At 38.4% G+C, this 21,226-nt stretch overlaps 1 protein-coding gene across 7 annotated transcripts in view; it reads right to left on the bottom strand.

The window, feature by feature from the left end:
• Positions 1 to 21,226, bottom strand: part of DISP1 (dispatched RND transporter family member 1) — an 87,601-nt gene that overhangs the window by 19,072 nt on the left and 47,303 nt on the right. For all 7 annotated transcript variants that reach the window (XM_027453077.3, XM_027453082.3, XM_027453081.3 and 4 more), the window contains one exon: positions 15,517 to 16,053. In XM_027453077.3, the coding sequence (XP_027308878.3) occupies positions 15,517 to 16,053 (537 nt within the window). The remainder of the gene's footprint in view (positions 1 to 15,516; positions 16,054 to 21,226) is intronic.

The raw sequence follows: 21,226 nt of genomic DNA, 5'->3' as shown, positions 1-21,226 counted from the left end.
CAAACTTTTCTCAACAGAGGCTAGACTGGACAAAAAGAAAGTAGGTATTGGGGTTGGAAACCACTAAACCTGAACCTTGAGGGAGTTGTAATGGGACTCTATATGAAGAGAAATGCTTAAACAGGGAAACCTTTCACGGACAAATTCAGCACCAGTGAAGAACATTAACTGAGTCTGTGCTTCCAAGCCTGCATGGAAAGGGATAAAACGACAGAGTCAGAAAACAGATTTTTGTAATTACAAGATATGCTTTTTGGGTTTCCAGATTATAGAGGAACATATCCACACATTTACTGTTAATACAGTGACCCAAAGATTAATTTCTACCTTTTATTTTTTAAGATCTGCATTTCCACATATGCTCAGTTACTTGTGAAAGCAAGTCTCTTTCTCATCTGTGCCGTAATGCAGTTCACCACAAGCAACAATACCATGCAATTATTTAGCACAAAGAACAGCCAAGCAAGGACCACAGCTTCAGCACTAGTGGCCATAATTCAGGTCTCTACTGACCTGTATAGAAGTGTATACGGCAATTCCAGTTTATATGGACAGATAAAATTGCCTTCTGTATGCTTGGATTCTGTCAATTTTAGTGCCGCTTTTCCAACAAAGTTAATCTACAAGGCTGAAAAAAACCACCAGGTTCTTTAGTTGATTATTAACTCCCACAGAGGGAATGTTTTCCTCTGCACAGACTGTAGCACCGCTCTCCACATCACCTCACACTATGCTGTATGATTGTTCAGTGGTCTGCATGAGCCTGTAAAGGGTTATCCGGTTCATCCAGAGAGCTGTGTCCACATCACGATGCAATCCCCCAGATCTGAGGGTTTGCTCAGACTGGGAGGTACAGATCAGCCACAGAACCATCTGAGCTCCTAAAAAAGCTGGTGAGATAAAATATAGTTGGAAAGGACCAACATGTAATTGATCCTGCTGTGGGGATGATGCAGGCACCTTCTCAATGTATCTTTGTGTGTATTCTCTTTTTCCACTGCTCTCACAGTCCCTTCTGCATGCAAAATCTTAGTAAACATGCACATCTTAAATCTTCACCCAACTTTATCCCCCATTTTAATTATGTCTCTGTAACTATACGGCAAAACAAGTTTTCTCAACAGAATCTAAAATTTGTTTTAGATAGGACTTCCAAAATTAACTTTGGCTGATTTGATTTACATAAAAAGAGTAAAAACACCAACATAACTGTTTCCTATCCTCTCTCTTTCCCATCAAAACCAAACTACATTTCCCTCTGTTTCCTCCACCTGCAAAATGTATTCAGTGCTGAACAAATGATGATGATTAAGTTCTTCAAAGTTAGGGAGGGTTAAAGGTCACACCTGCTATCAAACTGTTTTGTTTCGAAAAGCGTGCATTAAAAAAACCTGTGTGTACTGGAGTGAATTCCAGCAGTGTAACCAATCCCTTGCAGCTGTTGTGATGACTCTATTGTATCAGTCAATAAGAAAAGTTATCCCTGAAAACTATGCACAAAAATTCTTTAGTTATGCTCTAAAATACAGAAATGCATGGTAAAACCAGATCTTTCCCACTTAATTAAAGCTGCTGTGTCTAATTTTTGAAGTATTATACTTCCACTTAGTTTAAATAACACCCCCAAGCTCTAAAAAAAGTCTAGACAAAAAAAAAAAATAATAAACAAGAACAGCAACAAAAAAAAAACAGTTTTCATGAGAAAGAAATGGTGAATTCCATAACTGTATTGGGACAAAAGCCAAGCTGATGTTTGTATTGAATTACCCTTGTAGTTCTCACAAGTTTGATACCAGAAAGTGACAATTGCATTTGTTTATGACATGACTAGCAGAACAAAGGTATTACATAAATTACACTCGCTGATTAAAATCCAGTATAAGCTATGCCAAGGGGAAATAAAAGGATGAGCAATATTCTACTACCATTACTGCAAACCTCATCTCTACTCAACTGACACTTTGCTTTAAGCTTTTCTTTTCTAATGGCTAGTTTAGCTTGAGCATCACACAATTAGGAAGTACAAAATGAAAAGATAAATAGATTCGCTAAAAAGCTCCTAAGTTCTTCAACATGAAACTCATTTGGTTGACCAGCATCCTTCTGTGCGAGATGGTGAAAAGGAGTGGTGTTTTTAAAAAGTGTTGCTATAATATTAGACTGCTTATTAGGCAAGCATTATTGTCTAAAAGCAACGTGTCGTGAGCGTGTTCCTTCAGCATGGAACTTCTCCAAATTAATTTAACACTTAATAAAATTGTGGATGCCTTATTGTTTACATAGTGCATTTGTTTTGCTTGTCTAGTGAGATTCAGAGGAATACAAACCTGGATGTAACAGATGACAGTACAATTACCTAGATATGCCAAGGCATTCTTTTTGCAGTCCTCTCTCAACAAATCTCAATTGTGAAAAAACTATCAATTAAAGTAACCACTTTCACCTCACACCAAAAAGAAGCAATGCCAGCTGCTTCACGAGTGGATGCAAGAAAAGCTGCAGGAAGTAGCTATGACAGAAAATTACAAAAACAGACTATGTTTTGAAGCATACTTTGATGAGAGCTTTTTACCTACTGTGGAGTAAGCAACATGTAAAAATGCATTGGTGGCTATCAGTAAACTAAAAGGTAGAAAAAGATACTAATACAATTTTTGACCACAAGCATTCCTGCCTACTTGTTTTAAGTGTATTAACTTGTTTATACAGTAACTTGTTTTATCAAGTCAGTTAAAGAGGGTCGATACATTTCAAAACATGCTTTTGTATTAACTTGGCTAAACGGGGTACTCCTAAATCACATTAAATCCCTATTATAATTCTGGATAAAGCCCTGGTTAAATATTTGGCTTCTGAGTTATTTCATGACACTTACACACAATTAATTTCTGTTACACTGTGTGCAGATAGAGACTGAAGCTCAGATGTAGAGGCACTTTTCCCCTTTGTTCCTTGGAGGAACCACGAATGAGTCAGACTAAGCTGAAATGAATGCCTGTCGGGCTATCACCCCAGAGACGAAGCAGCACAAAGGCACCGACTGGGACTGCTGCACCCTGTTCTAAGGAATAAGGCAACAACTACAAGAACCATAGATAAAGCTAAAAGAACCATGGATAAACCTGAAACTGCCAGGGCAGGTGCTTCCTGGGTAAGAGAAGCAGGAGAACTTCCAGCCTTGGCTAAAAGGTGCCGTTGTACAGAACCACACAACAGCTGAGGCTTGAAGGAGCCTCTGGAGGTCCAACCCTCCCTGCCCAAGCAGGGACACCCAGAGCAGGTTGCCCAAGACCACGTCCAGGTGGCATTTGACCATCTCCAGGAAGACTCCGCAGTCTCACTGGGCAACCTGTGCCAGTGCTCCATCACCTGCACTGCTAAGAAGTGATTCCTGATGTTTACGTGGTTGCTGCTGGTACAGGCATTTCTTGATGACGCACTGTTCTTCTTCATCCCGTTACCTGCCATCAAGCAGTTCATTGATGACTTTCGGATGGATGGGCAATAAGCATCTCAAAAAGGTAAACACCAGTATTTGCAGCCACTTTTCCTACTTCCCTGTGGAAACTGGTCTCAGATGAAAAAGTACCAACTGCTGAGAAATGCAGCACATCCAGCAGAGATCCACGCTCAGCTGCTTTTAAATTACAAACAGCAACAGTGGACCATAATTCCAGGGTTCAAACGTGTGTCCAAGTGTAGCACACAAACGGTCTCTGACAGAAACTTGGCAGATGAGGAAAAGCCCAGTTTTCTAAACAAGAAAACTAACTGGTCAGATTGCCAGCCTTTGTCATTTCGGCTCTGAGCTCCATAAAGTTTTGAAAATAAAAGCTTAGCTTGCAGCTATTTATCATAGAAGCAACTGAAGAAATTGTCACAGGGATGCAAAGTGATCCCCAATGGTACTGCAGAGTGCAGAGCCACAGGGGCAACCACGACAACTGCTCTAGTAAAATGGGATCCGGAGCAAATGCAGCAGATCTGTAAGAACTTACCTTCTGGCAGCATGGACAAACACCGAAAGTTTGCTTAGTCTTAATTCTGCTTTCCTCATGCAGCTATTCTTAAAAGGCTTGCATTGTTTTTCTCAGTACAAATAATAGCATGTCCATAAAAACACACAGCATATTTGTGAAATAGTGTACTCCACAGGACACAAACTGTACCTTCGTTTTGAAGCACCATGTATATACCACAGGTGTCTAAACATAGTGATACAAAAAAATCATTAAAAAATAATTTCATCTTGTATTTAATTTAAAGAGGAGTCCAAAATGTTAAATTAACTGTGCTTACTGAAAAAAAAAATAGTATCAAGAAATTATCTGTGGAAAAAAAAATGAATTTCAGTTAAATAGAAAAAAAAATAGAATGGAGAAATTAGACTTTCCTTCTAGCAAGCAACTCAAGAAGTTGAAGAAGCTTTAGTTTACTGAACTTAAATCATTCCTGGCTGATCTGGAAGAAACTGAAGATTTCAGGCATTTCATCTAAGCACAAAACATACTTTTCAACAACAAAAACAAATCATTTGCGTCGGGGCCAAGAATTATGAGGTGCCTAACCTCAATGCTTTGCTTTGCTAGAGGGACACTATTCCATTTGTTTGTAGCTCTGGTTACAAGAAGTGATAAAACAGCCTTTTGTCATTATTACACTCAAGAATAAGCTAAATCCCTGCAGGACAGAACGAGATACGCATCACGGTGTACAAGCTCCATTAGAACATACAATACAAAGCAAATTTCTACAAAGGAAGAAAATCCTACGGTTTTTAGGATGTTCTTGACCCATGAGAACCATTTCAATTGCTCTAAAGTATCGAGCTAGCTTTTGCCACTTTGTGAGGTAACAACACCTACCTGCTTTATCATTTTAACAGTCAGTGCAACCACTCAAACAAATGCAACTGCTTAAGTTGCCAAAAAACTTTCTGTAAGCCTCCAAATTAAGTTTTTTACTATGATGTGTGGTTTTCCCCAACTCTAACCATGAACTTTCTCTAGATATTCTTTAAACATGCAGTATTTATTGTCTTTGCATGTAGTTAGCTTTACTTATTTACATCTGTAAAGGAAACAGGACAAGCCACAGCAGAGGGATGCTGTTAAGATGGAACTCTTTTTTTTGATGGACTATTGGTTTTCACATCTTACCGAAAGTGAGAAAAATGCAAAGAATTTTCTTGTTCTTTCCCACATAAAGTATCAATAAAAACCCATAAGGATTTAATTTTATCTCTAGATTATCAGGGAGAGATGATCTGAAACTAACTGCTATTTCATCCCATCAAAAAGCGTAAAATCCCAGTGTTGCATCTTTGCTTAACGTTATATTTACGAATTATGTCTGCTAAAACTTTATTCTTATAAATTATTATAAATTATTATGAAATATTCTTATGCATAAATTTAAGCAAAACGGAAGATGTAGAAGAAACCAAAAATCAATAAGCTGTCAATTCACATTTTTATAGTTGAGGTATCAAACTTTGTAAAGGTTTTGTCTCATCTTCTTGTATTCTTACGTACCTCTTCAGTCCCAAATGAGGATATGTTCTATGTTTACAGAAGTATGAGCAAATAACATTGCCTTTCTGAAAGGAAAACAACTATGAAGGAAGGTGTTACCAATAATAAAATCATTGTCCAAGTGATTCTTAAACTGAATCATAGAATGGTTTGGGTGGGAAGGGACCTTAAAGATCATCTAGTTCCAATTTGCCTGCCATGGACAGGGATACCTAACACTAGATCAGGTTGCTCAAAGCCCCATCCAACCTGGCCTTGAGCACCTCCAGGAATGGGGATTCCACAACTTCTCTAGGCAGCTTGTTCCAGTGCCTCACCACCCTCCGACTGAAGAGATTCTTCCTAATATCTAATCTAAGTCTAACCTCTTTTAGTTTAAAACCATTACTCCTTGTCCTATCACTTCACTCCCTGAACAAAGGGACCTCTTCAGCTTTCTTGCAGGCCCCCTTTAAGTACTGGAAACTTGGGATTACCCTGAAACATGTGCAGGACCTTCCAGAATTTCATGAGGTTCACACATGCCACCCCCCTGGATGGCATCCCTTCCCTCCACCATGTTGACCACATCACACAGCTTGGTGTCATCCACAAACTTGCTGAGGGTACACTTGATCCCACTGCCCATGTCACTGACAAAGATGTTAAACAACGTATGTCCAAATACAGACCCCTGAGGAACACCACTCGTCACTGGTCTCCACTCGGATGTTGAGCTGTTGACTGCAACTCTTTGAGTGTGACCATCCAGCCAATTCCTTACCCACCAAGTGGTCCACCCATCAGATCCACGTCTCTCTAATTTAGAGACAAGGATATCATTCAGGACAATGTCAAATGCTTTGTACAAAATCCAGGTAGATGATGTCAGTTGATGTTCCCCTATCCACCAATGCTGTAACCCAGTGTAGAAGGCCAACAGACTCATCCTCCTATGGTAGAGACACTGATTTAAATTTACCACAAAAGTGCCTGCTCTGCTGGCCCAGAGCATGCACGCTGTGCAAAACCAGACTCTTTTAACATCAGTGGCAAAACCCTACATAACGGAGATGGATTTTGCCCACTTTCTGCTTTGAAAACATCATTAAACTTTATGAACCTACTTTGCAAAAGTAAAAGGTAGTTTTGGCATCTCCCAATCACAAGTTTCCAGCTAATGGCAGCATACAACAGATTGCTTTAGTGGGAAAATGCACTTCTGTCAAGTCAATATATGGGGGAGGTCAATGCAATATTAACATCTTATCTGTATGTGCTTTAATTTGGAAGTTACTTCTTGAGTTAAATATCCCAGTATGATTTATTCTATGCTAAAATTATAATACAATTTTTTAAACATAGAGATGACTTAAAATTGAAATGCTCCTACAAATATCTTCAAGGTTTGGGGTTCCTGGCTATTTTTTTCCTTTTCTTTTGCTGCTCCATAGGGACTAATACATTGCAGGAGCCTGTGTTAACTGAAAACCTATGTGTAAAGGTTCTACAGAACCTCATTTTTGCAATACTGACTTCTGATTGCTTCCTTCTTTCATCTTGAAGAACTGACTAAATATTATCAACTGCTAAGAAAGCTGGCTCTGTTCCTTAATAGAGTCCAGCTTGTTCACTTGTCTTCAACAGGACGTAAATCATCTCCTCTGTAGGAAAATCTGACAGTCTATGAGGGACCTAAATAACATACACCCTAAAATATTTTTTCTTATACTCTTCTTTCCCTGAAACTCTTCTCCAATGAGTGCAGCCAGTTTTGAAGAGTTCTCAGTCTACCAAAAAGAAAATTGCCAAACATACTTAAAATGGATTGTCCCAATTCTAAATGGCACTGTTAATATACAATTTAAAGTATATTCTTCTTCAAAACGTTTACTTGAAGCTATATATACATAAATATATATTCCTTTAATTTCTGAAGCAATAAAGGCACGTATAGTACTGCTTGGCAAGTTAAACAAAAGTTCTGAACTATTCAAGACAATAAAAAAGCATAGTAAAATACCACCATGAATCATTATCTGAAAACAAGCCAGCAGCTAATTTGGTGCAGACTAATATTATTTCAAGATCCTTCACAAGTCTAAAACCATTAGTCTTTTTTCTTTTCTTTGAAATCACAGTGAAATTAATAGATATGTTCTGGGATTTAACTGATGACTAGAGTAGTTTTCAGCAGTTTAACTGGCAAAAATTTCCTTCCTGAGAAATATTCTATTTCAAAGCTGTTTATATTACACTCCCAAGTTGAATGGAGCAATGCAGGGTCATGGTCACATCTTATATTTCTCTGACAGATGGGAAACTAACGTGACCCAACAAATCACAACATACATACACAAAAGGCTCCATCAGATGATACCAAAGACAATGAGAGAGGTGTACAAGAGCACCTATTTTCATAAAGGTATTTCTCTGCAAAGGCTGAAGCCTGTGTTTTTATAGGCATTAATGATGTTAAGCATATATAAGTTTGACTCTGGAACAGGGAGACTTCAGACTGCTGTATACCGTGCTTCAACTGGTACATGCTTCAGTCTTCCTTCCTGGGCAGCTACAAGAATTTGTGACTGCAAGTCACCAGAGGGTTCATTTTTGCTCTCAGAAGCTTGAAAGATACCCTTTGAACAAAGCTTTTTTTCAAGACATTTGTTTATTCAACAGATATACTGAGCAGAAAACTCATACCAGAGTAACAAAATTAATGTCAAATTGCTCGGGTATATTCCCCCTCTTGCCACACCCTCCTCCCCCCCATCTGTGTTGTTTTTTTTTTGTTTTGTTTTTGTCTTTTGTTTGTTGTTTTTACTGCTCAAGCACAACTGATTACTTAAAAGCATGTACATCGATTATTACTTCCTAGGAGATGAAGAACACATTGAAATATCATCAAAGAGGAAGGACAAGTGATTTTAGAATGACCTACAGACAATTACGGAAGCTTACAAAAACCTTTGAAAAAGTCCACTCCTCATGCAGCACATTTCCTCCCATTCAGGAAAACTGAAAGCTTTCAAGAAACAGGAATACTCAAGTATTTCGTTTCTTTAATGATGTGGAAAATGAGGTAACTGGCTATGTTTAGTTTAGACTTCTGTTCTTCATTGACTATTATCTTGTTTCACACGTGAACCTTATCACAACCCAGTATTAAGTTAACGGTGCATGAGAACAACTACACATGGGCAAAGCACTTCAATGAACTGCCGCTGAATTTAGCTGTTCTGCTGTATTTTTTCTAAATATAATGTGTACATAAATGGTCAGTTTTAAAAGTTGTCTCAACACACAGGCTAGTCCTTTTCAAGAGGAAACACAGCTGATGCTGTTTTTCCACTCAATTTAATTCAAAAGGAAGGACTTTTTTTTTTGTATGTTTCTCTCACATTACCAGCTAATTACACCTTCTGAAGACTACAGTTCAAAGGCCCAGCAGATTGCTAGTTTAAGTACTAGCTACCCTATTGTTCAAGGAAAGGTGAGGGATGCAGGGCACGGGAAATTCATTTTTCAAGCACACCGAACCTGGAGTCGGTAAGTGGCAGGGACTAAAGGTCACAACACTGCCCAGCTGGTACTCAGCTGCACTCGGGGCATAGCACAAGCTTTAGGCATCTTTTTTTGCTGTTGCATTAGTGCTTGATTCAAAGCAATGCTTGGTAGACAATTACTAATGCTTAATTAATACTACTAAAAGCCTACAAGAATCCCTTAAACTGCCTAATGAATTTGATTTTAAGTGCACTTATTTTTTTCCCTACAGATGTTATTATTAATGTGGTCTGCCAGTAGATTATAAATAACATTTTTTATTCTCTGCATGTTGTTTTTTGCTTTCAGCTCTGTGCAATATTAACCAAGTTATTTCATGTTTGCAGAACTGACAATGAACAGTAATCATCATGGGAATAGTAAATGAATTAACAAAACCACCATAAACCTCTTAAGTCATTGGTGAGCACGGTACCTTAAGGCTAAGGAAAACTGAATAAAATAAGTCAAAATGAGAAAGCACAGCTCAAACTGAAAGCAAAATCCAGATAAAGAATGTATTTGGTCACAGGCAGAGCTCTTCCTGCACATCTGCACAACAGAGAACCTGCAGTCGGACTCGGATTCAGAAAGATGCACCAAATTGCTATACATTCCCTTTCCGTTCATCAACTGTATTAAAATCCAGGTACGCCGCTGGGCTGTTAATACTGAGACACAAAAGGGAGCACCTAATTTGTGGTTCACATTTGCCTCCATCCTCTTCATTCTGGGAAACCATGGGATAAAGAATTCCTATTTTACCATGGAATAAAGGAGAATAAAGTCAGAATTGGAGTGTTTCCATGCAACTTACTAACAACGCAGGTATTCCCGATCTACAGCATGAATCACAATATTTGTAACATCGTGTACCTTGAACGAAACAACAGGAACAGCTTCTGCCTTTCAGCTAAAGAAGGTTGATAAAATGGTTCAGAAACAACCTTCAAAAATCTCACCTAGAAGATTTTTTGTTTTAATATACATATTTAATCTTCCTATGGGAAGGAAGTTAAGCTTTTAATTAATCTACAACACAGTACATGCACACTTATTATACAGAAGACATTAATGCACATTATGCGTATATATAAACATATACATATACATTATGCGTAATGCATATAAATTAAAACAAAAGAATCCTTGAATGTGTTGAATATAGTAGAAGCTAAGAATTTTCAAAACAGAAAATATTTATATAGGTGGAAAACATTTTGTTTCAAAATCTCTATGTAGGAGTTCTCATGAACAGTTAATGTTGCTGAAATGAGAGACTATATTCAAAACTATTATATACGCATGTATACGCATAATCAGCTCTGCGAGCCCTGCAGAATGTACCAGATAACAATTATCCTTTTCCTGGAATCAAGCAGGGAGCTGTTTCATAACAAAGTCTTGTTACAACGATTGGTATTTGGCAAATATTCCCTTGCTTTTTGAGGAAAAAAAGAAAAGAGCTTTTTATTTCTTTCTGGTTCTAATATTTGTGCCAAGTAACTAGAAGCAAAATAGAAAATGGGTAATTCTACCTTCACTTCACAGCCTTTTCATTTTCATAGCATCCCTTTTTAAATTATCAAAATAAAAGTACTGAAGTGTAGCTGCAGTAATGTTTAAACAGTGTGTGGCACACAACCCTCTGAGATACAGCAGAACTCAGAATCCCAGAGCCTAACATAAATCCGCAATGTCAAAACAGTTCAAAAGAAGGCTTAAATCTAACTGGAAGGAAGATGCGCAAGAAAATCTTAAGATACCAACACTTTACCGTTTTCCTGACTCTGCAGTACCATGTTTTTGCCTTGCTCAGTCTTGCAAGTGAAAATTTGGAATCCAGCAATTCAGATGTGAATTGCAGCCTGGTTATTTGTGCTGCTCTGCTCACCTCACAGGATTTTGGGTGCTCAAAGAATTTTAGTTCATGAAGACAGGAAATTACATGAGCAGCTCCACTTCTCTCATTCTCTGATGATTCTCCTCATTCTCTGATGGAGGATGAGGAGCAATTCACAAATGTCCCAGTTTTCAATGTTAGCCAAACTAATGATTCTGTAAGGCTTCAAACTGATTTTATTTTCATGTTCTAGCTTGATATGACTATATGGTCACGGAGAGACCATTCCATGTGTCCTTTCATCATGGTCTTTTTAAAAGAGATTATTCAGATGTTTCACAGAGCAGTTTTCTTTACTTATCTGCTTTAGTCAAAAGCATTAACATTATAGTCCTGAAATGTAAATAATGGTAGATGATATAAAGCAGGTCTACTCTAAGAAAAGAGAACTTGTGTGAATTTATGGGTCCAATACTGCAGAACTGCAAGCAGTACATGCCCTGGCAGATTGGAGCCATTTCCTTATCACCACTTCTTACAGCTCCGTGACCTTTTCTCCCTTACCTTTTGTCTCTGAGTTCATAGATTCAAGTTTTCTAAATTGTATCACAAAACACAATTCCAAAAGAGTTATCATCAAGATTAGTAAGGATACAGTTACTTTTTAATTAGTGTTTTCCCATCAAAAAGTGCACATACAAATCTGAAAGAAGCAATTTAATTGGGTAGCAGACACAACAGCTATAGACAGCATTGTTACCACATGCTTTCCACAAATCTGTGACAACTTACTGAACCATTTCTGCACATTCTTCCTCTTCTGCCCCTATTTACATGTATACATTCATATATAAATAACAGATTTTGAAAAAGACCAGGAATGCTCAACAGTTTTCTGGTTAGACATTTCTGCACTGTTTAGATCTGCTGGAATATGGAATTGTTCATTATTTATTTTATCCTTCTTTCATCCCAATAAACATGCTACTAGGCTGCATGGTTTCACTCTTCCCTAGTGACTCCTAACTCGGTCCTTCCAGTTGTCAAACATCAGTCTTCATGATTTTTCCACTTCTTTTGGGTAACAACAGATTAACAGCCTTGCTTGGATCCTCTTTCTTATTTCTACTGCCTACCCGGTGAAGGTTGCTGATAATTACAGAAGCAGATGGAAGCAAAGGAGAGGCAATAACCACCCACCTTCCAGGGCCACACATTTGTTGATACGTAAGCACTTTCAGACATAAAGGATTACTTCAACACGAGCCTTTTTAAGGGACATGGTGGAAAAGTCTTCCAGTAGTACCTGAACAGAAGAACTAATCACACCATGTTCCCAACTGGTAAGTTGAGAAACCATTTGTTAGAAAGCAAACCGAGCCCCTTCGACCATTACATTCTGATATGAACAGACAGCTGGAATTTCACAGGGCGTGTTTGTGCTGTCAAGATATTCTGCCTACTGGAAAAGAGGTATGAACATGTTAAAATGCATAGCACCTTAAAAATGTACACAAAATAACACAAAATTTTGTTCAGTATCTTTCAACCTCAAAAAGATCTAAAAATCAGAATCATTATGGGCAACAGTTACCTACTTTACCTGCTTTCATAATAGACTTAGAGTTGTTTGCCACCTTTACATCGTATACCACCAATCACTACAAATGTTTTGTTTAATTTATGTTACAAGCCTTTTTCACCCATCTGAAAAACTACCAGTTGCCTAGACATTCAAGTTATGGTGCACAGTTGACATTTCTATTTAATTTAGTTTACACTTCAAAGCTGAACACTACAAAATTCCACATCTAGTCACCTTTAAGAGGACAGGACAAGCGTGGCATTATTTCAATTTGTCTTCTTTATATACTACAATCCCCAATGATACACCAGACCCACATTCCTTTAACATTAGGTCACTAGCAAATGTTAAGCCTTGGGCTTAAAAACCTGACAAAACCTGTCGTGCTGAAATAATTGGTTACCTGCCCGGAGCTGTAAGCATTAGTGATATAGTTTGCAGAAAGCATTCGCCCCCCTCTATCAAATCACACCCCCCAGACCTAAAACTTTAACAATACTCGAATGCATATTTTTAAATTATGAAGGACCAAAATGAAAGCTAGTTTGACTGCATTCTGAATTTAGTTAATGTATCATATGAGAACCTGCATTTTAAATAACCATGTTAAAACATGCACATATTATAGAACTGGATGATTTCCAGTTAGCCTAGAAAAATTAGGAAAAATATCTAGAGAAGGAGATGTTGTGCAGATTATAGGCTCAAAATATAATAATATCAGAGTGTGGAACAAATCATTTAAAAATATGTCATGTACAGTGTTAATCTTCTCTTTAGCACTGCAAAGTAACTACTGATGAATAAGACTGCTGCTTCTTGAGCATAGAGCCATTCCTCTGCAAGGCTGCATCCAGTTGCAATGCCCCCCCCCCCTTTTTTTTTTTAACATCTACCAACGTACTTTCATTGGCAATGGTCTTACAGCATGATAAACTGGATTCACAATGCAACAGAAGGCTGTAATATTCAGACACACTTTGTAGGCTGTTCAGAGAGAAAAAGTGGTTGGTTCCATGCTAATAACTGATGCATGCATTTTCCATCAGTGTAGATACTGCCAGTTTAAGGCGGTAAAATGTATGTGAAAGTCCAGTTTTCCCAGCATGGCAAGAGACTTGAGTCCTATTTACCATGTTTAGAGCTAAAAACAGGTGACAGCAACTATAGGCTGGGTGGCATTTAGAAGACTGATGAAAATATTTAATTTGCATCTTGCAAGCATCTTCTTGATGACAAGATTCAGTTCTAGAAGGAATTCCAGAAAATAAACAAACTTTTGATAGCGATATGTAGAGTATGCTAGTGCAGATAGCTAATAACTACTAACTACAAGTGCTTTAAAGGCCAGATTCTATCCTTATTTTGACTGTGTGACTGCTAACATTAAGACGAACATTTATCAAATGATAAATAACGTATGTACATTTATGTACTAATGTATGTCATGGTAACGTAGTGCAAGATTAAAAAAGCATCTTGGTTCAAGATCCTAATCAGAATAGCTCAAACAAAAACATAGTATTTCTGAAATACTATGGAAATCATTATTCTATCATATCTTAATTAACTTTTCAGTGCTCTTATCTGGAGTAAAAACAGAAACACAGATTCTGCATCAAATTTGTTCCCTTCCTCAAGACCATGGAATACAGATGAAGTTTAACAGACCTGTTTCAGAATGAGAAAAACAGCAAAATTAGTGCTGCCATTTTGACACTAGAAAGTACAACTGACCGATTCAATAATAGTTCAACTTCCCTCCATACCTCTGCATACAGAATTATATGCAAGTTTTCAACTTTTCTTAACAGTTAAACACATATGGAATGGGGGATTGAAGCAGTTCCAACAATAAAGATTTTTTCCTTTTGTAAGAGGAACGACTGGCAGGGGAAAGCTGATTTATACTTTGTATTATCCTTATTTTCATCTGCTTTTACCTTAAGGAAAAAAGCTTTATTCACTTTGACATTTTCCACATTGGATATCTGTCCCAGTCTGTCCCACTATTCTCAGAAGTTTAAAATTAGTCCATACATTCCATTGAGGCAAAATGCATATAACTGTCTGAGAATAACTTGTAGCTCCAAGTTTTAGAGCAAGGATGCAAATGTTGGACAACAGGAAGACGGGTAGCTTTTATTGCTCCTGTGAAAAATCATCCAATCTGGCTTAAGTGCAACTCAGAAAAAAATAAACTTGCATAAAAAGCTTAGAGGTATCTTACTGCAACAGGGAATTTGATTTTTACAAACTGCCTCTTGGACTGACAGTGATCTCCCCCAGAACCAGCAGGCTGTAGCAGATTTTCCTTGTGATCGTTGCTCCCCCTAGCTAGGATTACTGTCACTGGATCTCCAAAACTAACAGAAAGGGGCAAGTTTCTCTAAAGTGGAGGACAGAAAGGTTCAAAACATGGAACAATCCAAAGTTTCTCAGTCCTAGCGCAACTTTAAAGTTTAGCAGATAAGCTGAAAACACATGAAGGCAACTCACTGAGAAAGCTGATTTGACAAAGAGAAAAAAAAAAAAAACAGCCAATACATTTATAAATGGTGATGTTGAAAATAGTTTCTAAAGCACCTTTTGAGGTAAATATGGGTTTTGTTTAGACAATGTAGATATGCCAGTTCTTTCCGTGCTGTCTTAGCTATCTCTGCATTAGTTCATTTCACATAACGCAGGTGTTTATTGTGTCTTCGAAAAGAGTTAAAGGGCTTCCAAACAATCCCCAAGAATTAAAAACAGCTTTTTTTTTTTTTTTTCCAGAAAGAACTCATTCATTTCAGTAATATCCATGTAGCAAAACAAAATTATTTTCCTGACTTGGATACTTCCAAAAAAAAACATGCTGTTAACAAATAAAAGATTAGCTTGTAAAAACACTAGAGAAAAAATTTTGTTCATCTTCCTTTTCTGATGTGTTTTTTTTTGTTTGTTTGTTCTTAAGAAAATGACATATTTATGGAAACAGCTACCCACCCAAAGAACTAAAAACAATCACAAACCTGCAATCTGCTTACCTTATCCTGGCTATGTGTTGCTGCACGGGCTGATGCTGAAAATGGTCAGGCCACTGATGGTGAAGGCAGAAGGATGGGGAGGGCTGAAGACAGCAGGCAGGTTGATATATGGGTGGGTGTTTTTGGCAAATAGATGCTGAGTACTCAGTGTGTGGCTGCATGCAGCACGAAGTCATAGGAGATGATGCTGAGCTGCCAACCACCGAATGACATTCTTGCTTGTTATTATGGCTACTTAAAGAGTGATGGTATGGGCATGGGTGGCAGCATTGCGACAACATCTGCTGAGTTCTTTGGTTGTCTAAAGGCAGGAAGGAGGGTTTGATTGTACCGTTGAGTTGCAGGCAGCCGTTTGGACTTGCTTTTGTTCTTGGTGTTTCCTTGGAAGAGAGCTGTTGGACAGCAACGTCTCCATCATTAGCTGCAATGATGCCTGGGCCAGAAGCATTTGACAAGATGCTGCCATTGCTCAGAATCACCGACTCGCTGACATCACTCATTGCCATGCTCCAAGTTCTTGATGGATAGGAGATGTTCCTGAAGAAACAAAAATAAAGCTTACAGAGCTGCAGTGTTTTCAGACGCTCAGAAATAGCTTTAGCTTTAAATTAGTAATGCTCTTCTCATCTCTCTTAACACAGGGCAACGGTCACATGTCATCAGGAAGGTTTTGAAGGACATTCTTGTTCAACTAAAAGTTACATTAAGTAATTAAAGCAAAACGCAAGTCAAATGACAGTCTCTGGGTCACAGCCAACAAGTAATGGCTGAGAAGCAGGGGAACAAGATCATTTTGTGTAAGACTAAGTAATGGCCACTATTTATGAAAGCAGACTTCCGTATAAACTGCCTAATGATCCACAACTTCGCACTGCAGCTTTGCCTGTGTGCTTTGAAAGCCAGCAGGAGAGAGGACCACACAGTATAAACTGTTTAATCACCACTAATGTGTGGCTTTGGTAGCTTTCCTTCTTATCCTCCCATTTCTGCTGAAAACCGGGCATGTTCATATCTTTGAAGATGTTCTTTGAAAAATCCTTATTTAAATAAATCAAGCATCTGTCAAAATTGCTGGGTGGTAGACTACCTCTTTAGCAAAAGTTCAAAATGAACTACTACAAATAATAAAAATATATAATATGACAACACGCTTTTCCTAAGCTTAAAAAATAAAAATCCTAGCATTCATTTATGGCGGATTGAGAAGCTGCTCCTTACAAGTGACGTATTCTATAAGCAATCAAGAAATGCACTGTGCTGAAAATAAAGGATATTAAAGATTTTGTTCTAAAGTTTTTTTGTTTGTTTGTTGAGGAAAACATAAATAAGTGAAAACTATTAGTTTTGGAGAAGGAAACTATTGATTTTGAAGGAGCTTGTCTCAAACTCAAAACTGACAATAGATAATTTCCCCATGTTATCTCCAGTTGTATTTTACTAAGATTTGGAAATAAGCTAGAGATGATTTTGATAAATAACAAGAAAGTTCAAACATCACACTTATCTAGGGTAAGAATTTGTTTCCCAAGTTACATGGCTTTCTTGAAGGGGAAGGAAGGAGGAGTAAGGAGAAAGAAGAATGAAGGACAAACTAATTATATGCTATTTACACTAACAACCCAACATTTGCTTAAAAATTAGGATCAGCTCATTATAACTATTTTGGCTAGTCACATTAACCTTCCAGTACAGAATTCAAACAGCAACATTCCAAGTTGAAATTACAAGGCTTGCATTACAGAGGCTGAACTTTGCAGAGAGACACAACACAAAGGTTAAGACAGATAAGCGAGAAAGTTTCTAACTCATTTTCTTCTCTGTTACCTTTTCCGAGCGCTCAGAGCTAAGCCTTCCCAGCCAGCTGAGCTATTTAATTGCCTGAATGCTAATTCTGAGCAGAAAGCGCTCTGCACAGAGGAATGCTGCCCCCAGCAGCCCCCCTGCGCAGGATCTCCCTGAGACATAACTAAATCCTTCGCTGCTGAAACAAAAATTAATCCCGCGCTATTTGTTCTAGATCATGTGCGGAGTCAGATTCCCTGGGAAGTCACTTTCATTTAGATAAGCAGTCAGAGCAGGAGAATATGTGCTAAACAAGGTGATTTTTCCCGAGTCCAATTCCACACATTCCTGCCCGATACCCCCTCCCGGGGCCAAGTGAGTCAAGCCCATTGAAGACTTTTCACAGAGCACAGAGAGTAAATTCAAGTGCTTGGCTAAAGTTTGGTTCAGCCTGAAGAGATGCATTAGTCATGTGAAATGGTGCTGTGTTTGAACAGTCAAGTTTTGTCGCAAACTGGAGGCAGCTTCAAAGGCTGCTGGAGTGGACGAGAGCAAGACAGAGGGACAGCGAGGCAGAGAAAGCTCCCATTGAGTCGGCTGGCAGCATTTTAGGAATTTCTGCCTGATTGTTTTCATTCGCTCGTGTAACAGATTCATTGCATGCTGGTGTTGTCGCATTTCTTTTTCTATGTTAGTTGGACTAAATATCATTATTTGAGACTGCTGGAAACTGCTGAAAGCTACAGCTCTGCAGGCTATTATTGTAATTGAAAATCAGGTATGGAGATCCTGCAGATACTGAGTCCTTGGAGATGAAAGACCACATTCTTTTTGCTTTAAACCCAGGACATCTGTGCACGCAGCAACTGAGATAACACTGCATAATTTTTAGTGGCTGTTTCGAATCACTTTATGAAGGAATCACTTTACGAGGTGTGCCTGCAGCACGGAGATGCAAGTGTTACAACTCACACCCTTGGGAGCTGGTGCTCTCTGTGCAGAGACATTCGCAGTGTCTGTGCTGCTGAACACCAACGCAGGGATTATGACTTTAGTTTCAGACAGCGCCACAGCCTGCATTTAATGTGATGAAAAATAAAATGTCTTATTTTCAGTGGATGTAATATCTACCTGCATCTTTTTCAGTTTAAACTCAATTTTCAGAAAATATAACTACAGATACTAGTAAATTCCAAGAAATGCCAGAAATCACCATCAGCAGTACAACATGAGCGATATAACTCTGCCTTTGTTCCCCTGGTGAACAGATCATCCATGAACTATTTCAAGCTATAAAAAAAATAACAGGTTAAACTGATTCTTCCTTCAGAAGCATTGAAAAGCGCTTGAGCTCTACCCATTTTCATCGAGTCTGATCAAGACGTGGAAGTATCTGCTCACCCTGAGCCTCTTTCCATGTTCTCTTAAAGTCAGCAAAACTACTTTGCATGCTTAAGGCAGTCCCATGATTAGGTGTTTTATTCCAACAGAGCTTAGAAGAATTGTTGCTAAAACTAATCGCCAAAAATCGGTTGAACCGCTTGTTTTCATTTGCTTTGGTAACATTGTGTGCTCTGCTTTTTTTTTTAAACGAAATGTAAGATGGCTGATGTTACTTGACAAGTCCAGTGTTATCTCAATTCGTCTTGCCCATTTGAAGGTACTATAAATTATGTCCTGTGATATTCCCTGTGTCATGCTTTATACAAGTGTGCTGCTCCACTGGCACCAAAATTTCACCAGCAGTTGTTGTATCTCTGCTGCGTTTTGTCTCCGCTACCCCAGCTGCAATGACTGGGAAGTTTACTGTGAAACGGAATGGCCCAAGGAAACAGGTAACTGAGAATCTCGCCTTTAGAGGATGCACAGATAGGGAAGTTAAATGCACTATGTAAAATAAGAATTTATTAACATGTAGACTTGGGAAAACAAACCTCTGCATCCAGGGAGGAAAAAAAATGGAGCAAGAGTACTTTAAAACAGTCTCTGAGAATGAGGGTTGTGGATACATTGTGGATATAACATCGGTTTTAATATATACAGCCCTACTTAACAGAAGAATACGTTCAATTAGAAAAAAGCATAAACCTTGATGTTTAGTATACTATACTTGGTTATCCACCCTTCTCTTCACCTCTCCAGCTGGACACACATTATTTTAAACACAAATGTGTATTGAGAAATTATACCAGCTGGACTGCTAGGGAAAGAAAAGCAGAATTACCCACTACTACTGGATGCTTGATAACAGTAACTGCTAAGAAAGCACTTCAGCAGTAAGTTTGGAAGAGTGTCATATCTGGAAAGTACCACAGTCTGCAGAGGCAATGTGACATAGTGACAGTTTTATGGAGTAATCCCTCTATTATTTGTAGAGCTAACAACGAACACAGCCTACATCTGCCATCTGTATTGTGAGCCCTTCAGGAAATAAAGTAATGCTGTACCATGCTGAACTATGTAGGATTTGGTGTTCCCTAACTAGCGTGTTCATTTGAGACTTGGATTAAGTTCACCTGTTCCTTTGGCTTCAACTGAAAGATTTTTTCTTCACTTTAAAGACTTAAAAAAACATTGGTTCAACAAATCCCATCTGGCCTCATAATGCCTGCAATTGAGAATGACAGAAGTGCAAGTTCAAGAAGGAATGATGTAGTGGAAATTTAGTATAGCCTAGCATATTAGTATAGATAATGTATAGATTGTTAGAAGATGAAAAAAGTTCACTGCTGTATTTTTGGTATTTTTAACCACTTAAGATACGTAATCTAAAACTCTGCATCTTGCACCAAAATAAAACCGACTATAAGACTATTTTCTTTTCATTTAAGGTAAGACACAACTCAAATCTCTTTTTAAAGTTATCAAAAGCCTTGCGGCTCTACCCAGCAGCATGCCACCTAGCCCACCAAACTGGTCTGGGTTTTCTGGCCCTTCCAGCCCTGTCAGCCACAAAGCACAACGGTTCTGACGTGAGCTTATGTCTGGAGGGAAGCCGGGGGGCAGGAGTCTTTTCATGTCAAAAGTTCATCTGAAGCAGTTTCACTCCAGAAGCAGTGCGTTCTCGAAATAAGCAACGTTTAACAATCCCACTGCTACCCATTAAGTCTCCTTCCAGATGAAATATTATAACGGGCTTGCAGTCCCTTAAGCAGCTACAAGTTTTTTCATGTGGCAAATGGGTTGTGCAGTCCCAGTGTAAACCCTCTCCAGACTGGGTTCTGTGCCAGTCAGTGCACAGCCACCCGAAGGAGGGTTTTCTCCTCCTTCACTTCACCAGCATTCCTCGCAGCTTTGCTTTTTCTCAGCGTTCCCAGAAGTAACAGGTGGTGCCTGGTGTTTGATATTGGTTTTTATGGGAGACGTCTAGTTATCTATCACCGCAGTGTTCTTTAGCAAGACAAACAGCTTTTTAATGTTTTATGGTTGTTGATCTCCAGTTTGGCTCTCAGCTAGACATTTTTCAAATTCTCCAGCTCTTACTCCTATGCATTCATATGTGGTGCTTGGTTTCTCTCAATACCCTGCCTCCTGCTTTTCTATTTCAGCTGTTAACCACTGTGTCTTCCTGAAAAGCTGTCGCTATACAAAATACAGACACTTACTAGAAAACAAGCACTCTCTGTCCTTTCCACTTCGTTTTCAGGAATTTAAAGCATATTTTATATATACACACATATGTAAGTGTTTTTATCTTCTGGAACAATCTCTAAACCTCACCACGCAGGTTTATGTAATATACTTACTAACAAATCTACTTCACTTTGAGGATCGATACAATGCACTTCCCACTTTTGAGAAATGCAACTACGGTCAGTTTATTTGCTGAGCAGTCTATAAATATAGATTTTCTCAATGTCTCCCTGTTAAGCAGATTTTCAACCACCTAAGCATTTTTGCCATGCAGCAGTAGTTAGAATACAGTTGT

The sequence above is a fragment of the Anas platyrhynchos genome, chromosome 3, assembly GCF_047663525.1.
Source record: "Anas platyrhynchos isolate ZD024472 breed Pekin duck chromosome 3, IASCAAS_PekinDuck_T2T, whole genome shotgun sequence".
NCBI lineage: Eukaryota > Metazoa > Chordata > Aves > Anseriformes > Anatidae > Anas > Anas platyrhynchos.
The sequence above is the reverse complement of the archived record's forward strand: the minus strand, read 5'-3'. Positions and strand labels throughout refer to the sequence as shown.